Source organism: Sinocyclocheilus anshuiensis, unplaced genomic scaffold (genome assembly GCF_001515605.1).
Source record: "Sinocyclocheilus anshuiensis isolate Anshui unplaced genomic scaffold, SAMN03320099.WGS_v1.1 scaffold300, whole genome shotgun sequence".
Classification (NCBI taxonomy): Eukaryota; Metazoa; Chordata; class Actinopteri; order Cypriniformes; family Cyprinidae; genus Sinocyclocheilus; species Sinocyclocheilus anshuiensis.
In genome coordinates, this window is record NW_015557379.1 from 1,272,412 (window position 1) to 1,286,712 (window position 14,301).

Consider the following 14,301-nt stretch of genomic DNA (forward strand, 5'->3'; position numbering starts at 1 on the left):
TACAATGTATATCAGTGTTAATTTCGTCAACGAAGACGACGACGAAAAATATTCGTTAACGAACATTTTTTCTGTAACTAAGACAAGACGTTGACGAGCTAAAACTAATATATGATGATAAAATCTATGACGAAATTTATGCCGTGTCTTCGTTAACAAGACGAGACGGGACTATAATGTTATTTGAGGACTACCGAACATTCAAAATACATATACAGGCGACTGTCTTGTCCTTCATAATGTGCATCCCTGTGATTGGATTGCAATCGGATAAGGGGCGTTTGCATATCTAGTCTCAGTATGGCAGCCACAGTGGATGCATAGGCTACCAAAATGCGAACTAGCGATCTGAAACAATGGCCTCAGCACCCGAAGGGTTAGGGATAAGGTGACCAGACGTCTCGTTTTTCCCGGGAGTCACAATTCGTTATCGATTAACTTATATTAAATCGGGCTGAAAGAAGTGCTCTCTCTCGCGCACGCTCCACTTCTTCAATTCTCATATACAGCGGGCAATCAGTTCTCAACGCTTAAATACACACACAGCAGTCCAAATGACTATCGTGTAGACTAGAGTATCTCAGGTAAATACAGTCGGTTATGGATTAATTGAACGTAAACAGGTGGGTGAAAACTGAATGTGTATCAGTATTACATACATGCCTTCCGTCTTAAAGGGACAGCATTCCTAATTAAATACCTATCCGTGTCATTAATGTTAACCAACAAAAGATATAATTATGTTAAAGGGGTCATATGATGCGATTTCAATTTTTCCTTTCTCTTTGGAGTGATACAAGCTCTTGGTGCATAAAGAAGATCTGTAAAGTTGCAAAGACTAAAGTCTCAAATCCAAAGAGATATTCTTCTTGAGGACTTTCAATTTAAAAAACATGCATTAATAGAGAACCAGCCCTCACTGACAGCTTCCACTCCTCTGGGAAAGGCTCTCCACTTGATGTTGGATCTAAGATGTGGGGATTTTCTCTCATTTAAACAAGTATCATGGAGGTCAATTAATTTCAGGTGTTTGAAAGGGTTCAAGTCTGGGCTTTGTGCAGGCCATAGTTCTTCCAATATAACACAAGGCTTTCTTAGTAGACTGGAATAATGGCTTTGCGGTCACAGCTTTTTTAAATAACATATGAAACCGTTACTTCAAATAGTAATTTTAATTTACAAGATTACTGTATGTTTGCATTTAATTTACATACATTTAAATACTGCAGTTACATCTACAGTTCCATATTCAGTAAACTGGGGAAAAAAAATCTATGGAATTTACTGTAAAAAAGGCAGCTGCATGTAGTTGCCAGAATTTTTAATTTAGTTTTTATTTACAAAGTATACTTCATTAACTGATATGATGTTAAGATACCAACATACTTAAGTACTAAAATCTGTTCAGTAACTTTATAATACTCTGGAATAGAGAAAATAGCTTTTCCATAAGTTGAGTAATAAATATTAATATATTAGTGTATTAGCAGTGACACACACACACACACACACATTAAGAATTGTTAATGTTTTTGAAGGAAGTATCTTATGCTCACCAAGGCAAGGGTCAAAAATGCAGTAAAAACAGTAATATGGTGAAATGTTATTACAGTTTAAAACATTTTCATCAGTGTCAATTGAGCCTTCAGAAATCATTTTAATATGCTGACTTCTTCCAAAAACATTAAACATTTGCTCACTGCTATTATGTCAAAGGTGTTTGAGGCAATTTTAAGAATGAATGAGCAAAAAATAAAAAAATTTAATAAATAAATATTACCATCTCATTATTATGGTCTTAGGAAAAAGCAGTAATATATATATTTTTGCAATTTAATATTTTACGCATCACAAGGTTAAAACAAAGTTCACTATGTGCTCCTCTGGAGCCAAAGGTTCATTGCAAAGTGAGGACAGCAGCAGCAGCTCCCATCTGTGCTCTTCATTCTTGGATCCACTGCAGACAACATAAACCCCACATCAACCATTTTAAGCTGGAATTTAGTGACTGAATTGATGCCAGATGAATATTACATTTGCCAGCATTCTTCGGAAAGTGTGTCAGTGTAATGACATGTCCATCACTTCTTCTCTCTCCAAATAATCCATGATGTTCAGTGTGAAAAGAAACATTTTAGGAGGATACCGACTGTTGCTGTACATGCGTTGCAACCTCTCTCTGAAAAGATCTGGGTCAAAGGTTTGACGAGTTGCACAATTCTCAGGCACTATTTTTGCACAAAATATGTGCATGAAAGTGTCTCTCTTTTCTGGTATTCTCCTCCTCACATTTCAGCCCAAATCTTTAATTCAATAGAATGGGTGGAGAAAAGCCCTGCTTCCACTTTTTAGGTCATTATATTGATATGGCCTAAAAACAGAGTACGAAAGAAGGAAAGGAGTGGAAAGTAGGGCTGCGAAAAGTTGGAAAAATTCCAGTAAATTTAGGAAATATTCCAGAAATTTGGGAAACTTTTCAGGATTTTTTGGAATATTCCAGGGATTTTTGGAAAGTTTACAGAAATTTACCAGAAATGTTCCACCCCTTTGCAACCCTAGTGGAAAAAGTAAGAAAAAGACAGACTTCTTTGTCTATCAGTCTTTCTGAGGTGATTCATGTATTCAGACAGACATTTTTAATACTCCGTCAAAGCACAAGCGCTCTCAGTTTGTAAAGCACCTGAACAAATGGAAGCATAATGCCAGATCATGCTGATATTCAATCAGTCACTCAGACGTGACCAAACACCAAGACATCAATGTAGCAAAGTTATTTATTTCAGGGGAAATGCTCTCAGTCGCTAGTAAGTAACTCAATCAGTGACATTTGTAAGGGATTGGCTTTGTTTGTAGCCTTCCCTAATTCCTGAACAAATGAGATTTTCCCACCAGGGAAAAGGGTCTCCATGGCCGTGCAGCTGCACGCAAACTTAGAATCACCATGCATGAGGCTGAGGATCAGCTGGAGTTGCGTAAAACTAGAAATGCAATTGGTGCACTGATGGTCAAGCCTCGTTATCTGGCAGTCAAAGGACAAATTTGGTTTTAGCAGTTGCCAAGAAAGAGCCTGTGCACATGCATACTGCCAACTGTTTGGCGAGGAGGGAAAAGTGGTCTAAGACTGCCAAAGGTTCTGGCAAGGCTCTGGAATTGAGTGCCCAACTCGGTAGAAACATGCCCCTGTGCACAGAGCGAGATTCATACAGTGCTTTGTTTAGTTGGGGGAGAAAGAAGAAGAAATATCTAGTTTCTAAGCCTTTGCTGAAGAATAACAGTATTTATATGCTTTCTCCTCAATACCTCACCATCACGGAGCGGACCAGGTTTCTGATTACTCAACAGACATCATTGATGTATAAATGTAGTTGATCATCTGTTAATGTACTCATCTTTAATAAATGTTTTTTTTGGGAAGTTGTGAGTACTAGAAGTTATTGTATATTGAGCTCTTCCATTTCAAAAGATCAAACCGCCCTTTAATTCTTTAAGTTTGCCATTAACAACGATTTGGGAGTTCAGTGTTTTGAAAAATTGGTATTCTTCAAAATAGGGTAAATTGCAGATGATTCAAATCGCTTCCCTTGTGAGAAACAGTGCTAATTTCGTCAACGAAGATGACGACGAAAAATATTCGTTAACGAAATTTTTTTTCTGTGACTAAGATGAGACGTTGACGAGCTAAAACTAATATCTGATGATAAAAACTATGACGAAATTTATGCAGTGTCTTCGTTAACAAGACAAGACGGGACTATAATGTTATTTGAGGACTACCGAACATTCAAAATACATATACAGGCGACTGTCTTGTCCTTCATAATGTGCATCCCTGTGATTGGATTGCAATCGGATAAGGGGCGTTTGCATATCTAGTCTCAGTATGGCAGCCACAGTGGATGCATAGGCTACCAAAATGCACACTAGCGATCTGAAACAATGGCCTCAGTATTACATTAGTGTGTCAGTATTACATGCATGCCTTCCATCTTAAAGGGACAGCATTCCTAATTAAGTACCTATCCGTGTCATTAATGTTAACCAACAAAAGATGTTAAATAAAACAATGGCCTCAGCACCCGAAGGGTTAGGGATAAGGTGACCAGACGTCTCGTTTTTCCCGGGAGTCACAATTCGTTATCGATTAACTTATATTAAATCGGGCTGAAAGAAGTGCTCTCTCTCGCGCACGCTCCACTTCTTCAATTCTCATATACAGCGGGCAATCAGTTCTCAACGCTTAAATACACACACAGCAGTCCAAATGACTATCGTGTAGACTAGAGTATCTCAGGTAAATACAGTCGGTTATGGATTAATTGAACGTAAACAGGTGGGTGAAAACTGAATGTGTATCAGTATTACATACATGCCTTCCGTCTTAAAGGGACAGCATTCCTAATTAAATACCTATCCGTGTCATTAATGTTAACCAACAAAAGATGATAAATAAATATGCTAAGTAAACCTACTGCATCTGAAAAATGAGTTTAATTTGTATCTCTTTCGTATTTGTCTTATTGCCTTATTCCGTGCATAAAAAGTGTGATCTCAACTTTTTGTCAGGCTCTTGTGTGAGTGTTTTGAGAATTGTGTGTTTTATTTTTTTGAATCTTCAGAAACTTTTAGTAGAAGGAAATAATGATTTCATTATTTTTTATTTTCATTTTGTCATGTTTGCATTGGAGCCACTTCCATTCTCATTTCTAAATATTCAAAACTCAAAGCCATCAAGCCTTCTTTGTTTTGTATGGCTTCTTACTGTCAAACTCACATTTGTCCTCATTAGGCCACGACATTAGACCATTAGGCCACGACTTCCCCACGACTTTAGTGGTCATTTGAAAAAATCCGTAGGATAGTATTTAAGTAAGTATGTTTGTTTCTGTATTGGAGAAAATATTTCATCTCATTTGGTGCCACTTAATGGACATTTCACTTGAAAGCTGCTGCAATATATAACTATGTACGTTTGGAAGATTTGCATGTTTTTATCCTGAGATAAAACTGAATGTTGAGCTTCAACATGCAGCCAAATTGTGTGTTTCTGTATTACAGGAATGTAGAAGCAGGGGCTAAAGCTAAAAAAAAGAAGAAGCTTTATCACTTTGAAACAAACAACAGCATTTCCATATTCATGAATTTCCACTGTATTTTCACTTTTTAAGACCAATATATGGCTTACCTTGGCTGATCATGCCTGTTAAGGATAAGGAGGAGAATTTTAACACAAAAAAGGTAACACTTTACAGATTTGTTAACAACTAGTTAACATGAACTAACAGAGAAAAATGCTTCTAAACAATTTATTAATCTCAGTTAAAGCTGTAGTCCGTAACATTTTTTGGTTAAAAATTATCCGAAATTAATTTTTGAGCAAGTTCATAACCAGCCAGTGTTCAAAACTGATGAAGATAAGCGAGTTCCAAATGATCTCGGCACAGATTCACCATGTCAAGTCATTTTAGAGAAGTATCCAGTGTCATTATTTTCAGGAAAAAAGAGTTCGTTTTCCAGCAATTGGTTTATAGGGAGAAATTGGTTGGAGTATTCAGTGAAAGTGGATGCCCAGTTTTGCTTCGCCTGTAGAAAATACCGCACAGGCGCCGGCGCCTCCGATTCAGCTTTCACAACGAGTGGTTTTCGAGACTGGGAACACACCTTAGAAACAGAAAAAGGACTGGAAAAGCATGCTAGGCCAAAAGAGCACATTGCATGCATGACACTGTGGATGGACAAAGAGCACAGATCACAAAAAGGTTTGGAGATATCTACTCTTATGTAAACACAGATCAACTTCAGCGAAATCGCTATTACCTCTCAAGCATAATTGACATGATCGAATTTCTCTGTGCAAACCAGCTGCCACTTAGAGGAGACCAAGACACATTTAGTAGCTTTTTGGATGGTGGCAGCAGGCTATTTTTTATCCCTCTTTGAGTTTACCCTCAGAAAAGATCCTGAACTGAGAAATGTTGTGAAAAGAATTCCCCATAATGCAACATACAATAATCACGAAATACAGAATCAAGTAATTGAAGTAATGAGCACTTTAGTTACAGAAGAAATTGTCAGAGAAGTAGGAGATGCATTTTATACGGTCAAAGTTGATGGAACCAGAGACCCGACGGGCCGAAAATGTCAGTATTTTGATTTGTTTTGTTGATGACAACTTTGAGGTCATAGAACGTCTTTTATCTGTAAAAAAAAAAAAAAAGGCGAGAAGCTAAAACATCTCTTGGATCAGCGGTGGACAGGCAGGGCCGCATTAAGACCGCACTGGGCCCCGGGGCTATGACTTACTGCAGGGCCCCCCATCACAATAATGATATACTGTATATATATATATACCAATTTCAATATCACAAAAAATAATACTAGCCTAAGTAAAAATAAGCTTACTGAAGACAAGTAAACAGTCACAAATTAGGCTACAACAGAACAAAGATCATAAAAAATCGGCCTACTTGAAAAACTTAAAGCACTGCATAATAAATATTATATTGTATAAAGAAAATGTGCAAATAGACTGAATAGCCATCACTGTATAAATGCAATATACATTTATTCTTATTTATTTTAGAAAAGTGATTCAGTCAAGGACAGTAAGTGGTTTTCTTTCTGATGTTTGATTTACATTATTGACACAAATGGCAACAGCAGCTATAGGCTGCTTTAGTGGAATAGTTCACCCAAAAATGAAAATTCTGTTGTTGTTCTAAACCTGTATGAGATCCCTTCTGCTGTTGAACACAAAATAATATATTTGGAACAATACTGGTAACCAAACAGTTGCTGAGCCCCCATGACTTCCATATGAAAAAAAATACACTATTGGAGTCGGTGGGGACCAGAAACTGGTTACGATCATTTTTCAAAACAATATCAATAACAAAGCAATATCTTTGTTTTATGTTGAGGAGAAAAAAGAAATTCATAGAGGTTTAGAACAATTTGAGGGAAAGTATATGATGACAGTATCTTAATTTTTGGGTGAACTATACTTTTAAGATCTCATAATCCAGAATCTCATATAGCCTAACACTACACATGCTTTATCTTTAACTATTAGCGTTCATTTAAGACACAAATAACTGTGTTTACGAGGATCCTCGCAAAGACGGGCATTTTGACACATAACTATGTGTATTTGAACGTTTAAGCACAAGGAGCGAAAGTTTAGTCAGTCCTATACGAGCAGGTGCACGCCGTGCTTATCAGGCAGAAACCGTTTTAACGCACGTATTTATCAGAATGAATTCTGCCCCGCTGCTTAATGTCCATGAACAGTATAAACCATTTGTTTTAAAACCTGCTTAAAACTCGTTTAAATGATAAGCTTGGCCTACATCATGACGCGCTTCAATCGACGATTGATATATTTCTACCGGATTATCTCCCAACCTTTAAATGAATATAATTTGTTCAAACACAAAAACAATATAAATCCAGTTAATAATCAAACTAACCTAAAATCTGTGTGGACGATGACACTGTTTTGATCTGCTCCATGTGCCCGGTTCACTTGCTGTTCCAACAAATTCCACTCCATCATCAGCTTTAGTAAAATAACCTGATAGCTGGGGAATTTAGGCCTACTGACTAAGTCATGTTTTTTTCTGTTGTTTGTATTTGAAGTTTTTACTTATCAAATATTGTTCTTTGCACGAACATTTCCAGATTACTCCAGAATGAAGTGAAGAGAGGTGAATGCAGACATACTGGGCAGTGATCACCTGATAGATACGTGCACATATCGTTCAAAAGTCAAATACAGAATAAATGCATTTGATTGGTAAACCAAATTCAGACTTTACGTTTCAATCTCAAATGGTAATGCATGGAATTTACGGAAAAGCTCAACTAAATAACAGTGCTAATAAGTGGGGGGCGTGGTGGTTTTGGTGATCAGCGCTCCAGTCAATCTGCTCCACAGCCAATCATGGGCCCCCTCCTTGCTCGGGCCCCGGGGCTTCAGCCCCGCTTAGCCCAATGGTTAATACAGCCCTGTGGACAGGACATCTAGACAAAGTTTGTGTTATTCTCAAGTCCCTGGGAGATATACGTTCATTGTTGGTGGACGTAAGTAGCTAATGATCGCGCTTATGGCACAGACATTCATGTTGAAGCTACAGGGCTGGTGCGTTCAGTGACAGAACCAAACTTCAGCTTCATTGCCGTTATGGTACATAAAATCCTGAAACTTCTTGAGCCAGCAAACAAAATGCTGCAAGCAGAAAACACAGATTTACTCTCAGCCATTAACTTTGTAAATTTCGCTGCTGATTGTGTTCGATCAGACGACAATGAGTTCAATGAGCTTTGGAGAATTAGCTGCGATCTGGTCCCAGCAGAAACGAGACCAAACAAAAAAGAACAATGAGCAAGTTGGAGCATTACTCTGTTGAGGAAACCGTAGGACAACATGAACGCTGTGATGAGATTGAACTTCGTCGCTTTTATTTCAGCGCAGTTGATGATGTAAATGGAGAAATGGCTGCACGGTTTAGAGAAATTAACGGCAAGCTCATCATTTGTTCTGCTCATGTGCAGTCCTTCTGTTTCTCTCACTGATTTGATCTCAAGAGTCTTATCAAAGTGTGTATACTTGCATGAATGGCATTGTAAATATAACTTGTCTCAGAGTTAAATGTTTAACATGAACATGTATTGAATTTCTGGTGTTCTTTTTAATGTTATTTGTGCCAATCAATATGCCACAAAAACTTTTGAAATTATATGCAACTTTTAAAATTATACAATTATTATTATTATTATTATTATTTTCAGATGAAAACTCATTGGCCCTTATTTATTAAATGTGAGGAACATATGAACAACATTTTCATTGATCACAGTTTACACCTCTTGGACACATTTATATTAAATATATGGTGTTTGTGTTGCAACATGTAGAATTGGGTAGTGTCCCTTTAAGAGCAGCCTACTCTTTTTTTTTTTTCTTTCAGGTTGAGCACTTCCTTCTTTGCACACATCGCATATATACAGGCACAAAAATCTGTTCCATTTCTTTTGCTCATTTGCATTGTTTTATTATATTCAGTAATGCGGTTGACAATGGAGTGACTGATACCGGATGATATAAAACCACCACCTGTGGAATGCCAGACAAGTTGTGAGTATGTCTAACTGTACTGTAGCTTACTTGGTGAATAAAACTAAATTTAAAAACGCAATACATGATACTGGGCGCAGATGTAATAGAAGTCTGTGTTTGTGTGTATTGGTGAAAAATAAAATTAAAGGTATTTTTCCAGACTCTAAATCAGCAGGTACCAGTTGTTATGGCTGTATTGTTTTAACTGGTTGTGTAGTAGGTCTACACAAAAGACTTTTATAGGCCTACCACTACTGGGAGAACCTGACAAACACAGCAGACAATGTGCATACATCAAAAAGTGTGATCTCAACTTGTTTGTCAGGCTCTTGTGTGAGTGTTTTGAGAATTGTGCAGCAGGGTGTATTTACAGTAGGGCAAATGTAGGACTATGTGTTTCTGAATTTTAAATGTATATGTACAGTGCTTTTCAGAATGGTGCAGATTAAATTATCTTGAACTTTCAGAGGCAGGAAATACTGATTATTATTTTTTCTTTAATTTTAATTTTTTCCATGTTTGCACAGGAGCCACTCCCATTCAAATTTCAAGTTTCAAAGCCTCTGTTATTCTACAGCGAATCTTCCACTGGATTTGAAAGCATCAAAATGGCAGAACTTGTCTTTGATACTCAAAATCCTTTAAATTGCGCAATCTGTCTGAATCTGCTTAAGAACCCGGTGACTACAACTTGTGGGCACAGTTTCTGTATGGACTGTATAAAGGGGTGCTGGGATCAGGATGCTTCTTTGAGACGAGCTTACAGCTGCCCTACGTGCAGGACTACATTCAACCAAAGACCAGCTCTCAGCAGAAGCACGGTGTTGGCTGAAATTGTAGAGGGAATGAAACGGGAAGTTCCAGCTGGACCTAGAGATGTGAAATGTGATGTATGTAAAGGAAGAAAACTCAAAGCCATCAAGTCTTGTCTGGTGTGTTTGGCTTCTTACTGTCAAACTCATATTCGTCCTCATTATGAGTCTGAAGCTTTCAAAAAGCACAAGCTGGTAAACGCTTCCTCAAATCTACAGCAGCAGATCTGCTCTCAACATAATAAAGCACTGGAGATTTACTGCTATAATGACCGGAAATGTATTTGTGTGGTTTGTATGGGGGATCAGCACAGTGGACATAAAACAGTCTCAGCAGCAGCTGAAATGGCTAAAAAACAGGTAAGATGCTGTGCTATGTATTTAAGCGATGACATACAGTGCCTTGCACTGTATGTCACGTTTTGTTATGTTGCTGCCTTTTGTTAAACTGCTTAAATGTACTTTTTTCCCACATCAATCTACACTTCATACACCATATTGACAAAGCAAAAACAGAATTCTCAAAACTTCGTAAATTAATAAAAAATAAAAAGTCTTAAATAAGTGCATTGCGTAAGTATTCATACCCTTAACTAAATATTTAGCTGAAGCACCTTTACAGCCTCAAGTCTTTTTTTGTTTGATGCGACAAGCTTTGCGCATTAGCATTTGGCAATTTTCTGCCATTCTTCACCTCACCTGTTCACCTCTCAAGCTCTGTCAGGTTGGATGGGGGCAGACGCACATTTTCAGGTTTCTCCAGAAATATTTGATTGGGTTCAAGCTCAGGCTCTGTCTGGGCCACTCATTTACTTTTGGGATGGTACTCTGCAGGTGATGAGTAGACTTGGTTTCCTTCAAACATGATGCTTGGAATTTAGGTTCATCAGACCAGAGAATATTATTTCTCACAGTCTGAGGGTCCTTTAGTTGCTTTTTTTTTTTTTGCAAATTCTAAGTGTGTTTTCATGTGTCTTCACTGAGCAGAGGATTGAGTCTTGCCAGACCGCCATAAAGCCCAAATCGATGGAGTGTTGCAGTGGTGTTTGTCCTTCTGTAGGTTTTTCCCATCTCCACATATGATCATGGAGCTCAACTAGAGTGACCATCAGGTTCTTGGTCACCACACCAACCAAAGCCCTTCTCCATCAGTTGCTCAGTTAGGCCAGGAGGCCAGCTCTAGGAAGAGTCCTGGTTATTTCAAACATCTTCCATTAAGGGTAACAGAGACTACATGCTTCTGTGAACCTTCAATGAAGCAGAATTTTTTTCCTTAACTCATCCCCAGATGTGTGGCTTGACGCAAATCTGTCTCTGAGCTCTACAGGCAGTTATTTTGACCTCAGGGCTTGGTTTTTGCTGTGATATGCATTATCAGCTGTTAGACCTTTTATCAAGATGTGTGTGCCTTTCCAGATCATATCCATTCAATTGAATTTGCCACAGGTTAACTTCACTCGAAGTGTAGTGACATCTACAAGCAATATGAATGCTCCTGAGCTAAATTTTAACTGTGCCAGATAAGGGTATGAATGCTTACGAAATGGAATCATTTAAGTTGTTTTTTTTAAATAAATTTGCGAAGATGTTTAAAACCTGTTTTTGCTCTACCATTATGGTGTATGGAGTATAGATTGATGTGGAAAAAAAGTAATTTAAAGCAGTTTAGCATAAGGCAGCAATATAACAAAACGTGAAAAAAAAAAATGAAGGGGTATGAATACTTTCGGAAGGCACTGTACAAGAGACTTTGTTATATAGTGAATATAGGCCAAAATATAAACACAAAATATAAAAAAATAACTAAATGCATTAATTGCTATGATATTTCCATGAAATAATACAGTAAGAGACTTTGTTATATAGTGAATATAGGCCAAAATATAAACACAAAATATAAAAAAATAAAAAATAACTAAATGCATTAATTGCTATGATATTTCCATGAAATAATACAGTACCAGACCACATTTTTTTCCCCCTATCAGCAGAGATAGCTCAATAATTTTAAGCACAAGAAGTTTGTAAGTTCCTTTCAACTAACTCTCAATAGACTGTTACCATGCTATGGTTAGGGTTAGAATAAGTTGACATGTTTGCAAAGTTGTGTACAGTCAATAGTATCTGTTGGTGGACCATCAAAACAAAGTGTTAGCAGATATTAAGCAGTAGTTGCAAAGTTACTTATAGTTAGCAGAATGTCTAACTGGACTATCAAAATAAAGTGTTACCATATATTGCTATTACTTCATAAGTCACTCAAGCAAATTATTCTTATTTATTACAAATTCACCCACAGGAGGAACTGAAAATAAAAAAGAGGGATTTCACTCAGAAAATCACAGACATAGCCAAGAAGGTCCAGGCATTTAGGAAGGCTGTGGATTCTCATAAGGTAAATGTGATTGACAGCTTTAAAGGTGTTGAATGGGGCCAAATAGCAGCAAATACTAACAAATCAAGCACAAGACATATACATTATATATATATATATATATATATATATATAATGTCGTCGATCGATTAAAATCATTTCCTAATTAATTGCACATTTACAGCACAAAATTATGTTTTATTAACAAGGTTCGGGAGGAGCACAATCACATAATCAACCAATTCAGCACTGGTGGAGCTTGTTTAGTTAATCATCTTAACTAGCACAATACGGGTATATATATATATATACAGATTTCTGGCATGAAACTCTAGATGGCGCAGTCCGATAGGTCTAACTCAATCTGACCTAATGACATCATTATCCTTCCCCAGCTCCACCTGTATAGATCTGCTACAAGGTGATTCATGCATGCTATATGGGGGTTATTTCCAGTGTTGGGAGTAACGCATTACAAAAATAACGGTATTACAGTAGTATATTACTTTTGGCTGTAACGCAGTAATAATGCATTACTAATCAAATTTGGGTAATATTATTACTCGTTACTATCTCAGTAACGCATGTTATTACAACATATTTTAACTCAAAATTAAGTGGTGAATTTACCAACACCGCAAAACAGCACCAGGCAAAACAGCGCTGTAACGCAGTAATAATGCATTACTAATAAAATTTGGGTAATATTATTACTCGTTACTATCTCAGTAACGCATGTTATAACAACATATTTTAACTCAAAATTAAGTGGTGAATTTACCAACACCGCAAAACAGCACCAGACAATAAATTCCGCTGGTAAAATACTTTGTCTATTTCCTGTTGCTCTAATTCGATGGTTGAGATGACTGAGACGGATTCTACATTTGTGAGATGGGCATAGGCTACTGCGGGGTTGGAGAAGAGAAAGAATGCGGTGGACGAGCGCAGACAAGCAACAGAAATTGAGTTTAACTAAAAATAACAATCTGTTTTTATTAAATCATAGTCTACATTTAAAATGAATTTATACGCGAAATATATTTGACTTAAATAATTAACAGATTAACAAAATGAAAGAAAAAAGACTTTGGTTCATTTTTGTGGCTGCAAAAGTTCACGGAAAGGAAATCGAGATGACAAGCGCATCCTAAAATAAAAGTAAACACATTGCAGTTTCGAAGGATCTGTATGATCGTCCATGACGGAGTATTTTATGTTTCCGCTGTTCGATTGCGCCGGAGCCTCACACATACAGCATTGCAAACATTACAGCCGTTCATTATCAGAATAAAATAGTCAACCAAATATAGATACACTGGTTAATTAAAATCGTCCGTACAATCCGTGACGTTCAGCCTGAGCTCGGGCCAAGCACATATTTGTTCATGTGAAGAGTGTGATTTTATTTTTATTTTTTTTGCGGAAATCGCGTTAAGTACAAAAGCATGGTTTACATACTAAATAATAGTTTAGCATTGAAATACATCGCGAATATGGAAACATTTGGATTCGTGCCGAATGATAGAGGTAACGTTAGGCTGCGTGAGAACAAAGGCGTTTGCTTGCAGTTTCGCTTTAAATTAATTCGTTTTGGCTTGTTTAGCAACATATTTTTCATTCTTGTTTTGAACTGAATACAGTTAAATTTAAAGGATTTGTTGTGGAGTGAGGAGAACTAAAATAGCCTATAGGCTTGCTATTGTGTTTATTGCTTGTTCATTAGGGCCTATAACATTCCGCTTTATTTACCGCTATTATTTCTGAATGTAATTGTGGTTTGTGCTTGAAAGTGAAAGTAACTCAAAAGTAACTCAAAAGTAGTGTAACACATTACAATTCAGAGACAGTAATATTGTAATGTAACTAATTACTTTCAAAAGGCAGTAATAAGTAATATATAATGTATTACATTTTGGAAGTAACTTGCCCAACACTGGTTACTTGATGTATGTTATATTTGCAGCAGCAATATTTCTTACATGCTCACAGCAGCATGT

The 14,301-nt window shown here is 37.0% G+C and overlaps 1 protein-coding gene and 1 long non-coding RNA gene across 2 annotated transcripts in view; one reads left to right on the forward strand and one right to left on the reverse strand.

The window, feature by feature from the left end:
- Positions 1–1,685: 1,685 nt before the first annotated feature.
- LOC107679213 (uncharacterized) overlaps positions 1,686–14,301 on the reverse strand; it is a 21,391-nt gene continuing 8,775 nt past the window's right edge. The window contains exons 2-3 of the long non-coding RNA XR_001633022.1: positions 9,344–9,349; positions 1,686–1,695 (exon numbers count right to left, since the gene is read on the reverse strand). This is a non-coding gene — a long non-coding RNA (uncharacterized LOC107679213). The remainder of the gene's footprint in view (positions 1,696–9,343; positions 9,350–14,301) is intronic.
- LOC107679211 (tripartite motif-containing protein 29-like) overlaps positions 8,981–14,301 on the forward strand; it is a 10,992-nt gene continuing 5,671 nt past the window's right edge. Inside the window, exons 1-3 of the mRNA XM_016474731.1 lie at positions 8,981–9,133; positions 9,643–10,287; positions 12,227–12,322. Coding sequence (XP_016330217.1) covers positions 9,724–10,287; positions 12,227–12,322 — 660 coding nt within the window. The 5' untranslated portion in view covers positions 8,981–9,133; positions 9,643–9,723. The remainder of the gene's footprint in view (positions 9,134–9,642; positions 10,288–12,226; positions 12,323–14,301) is intronic.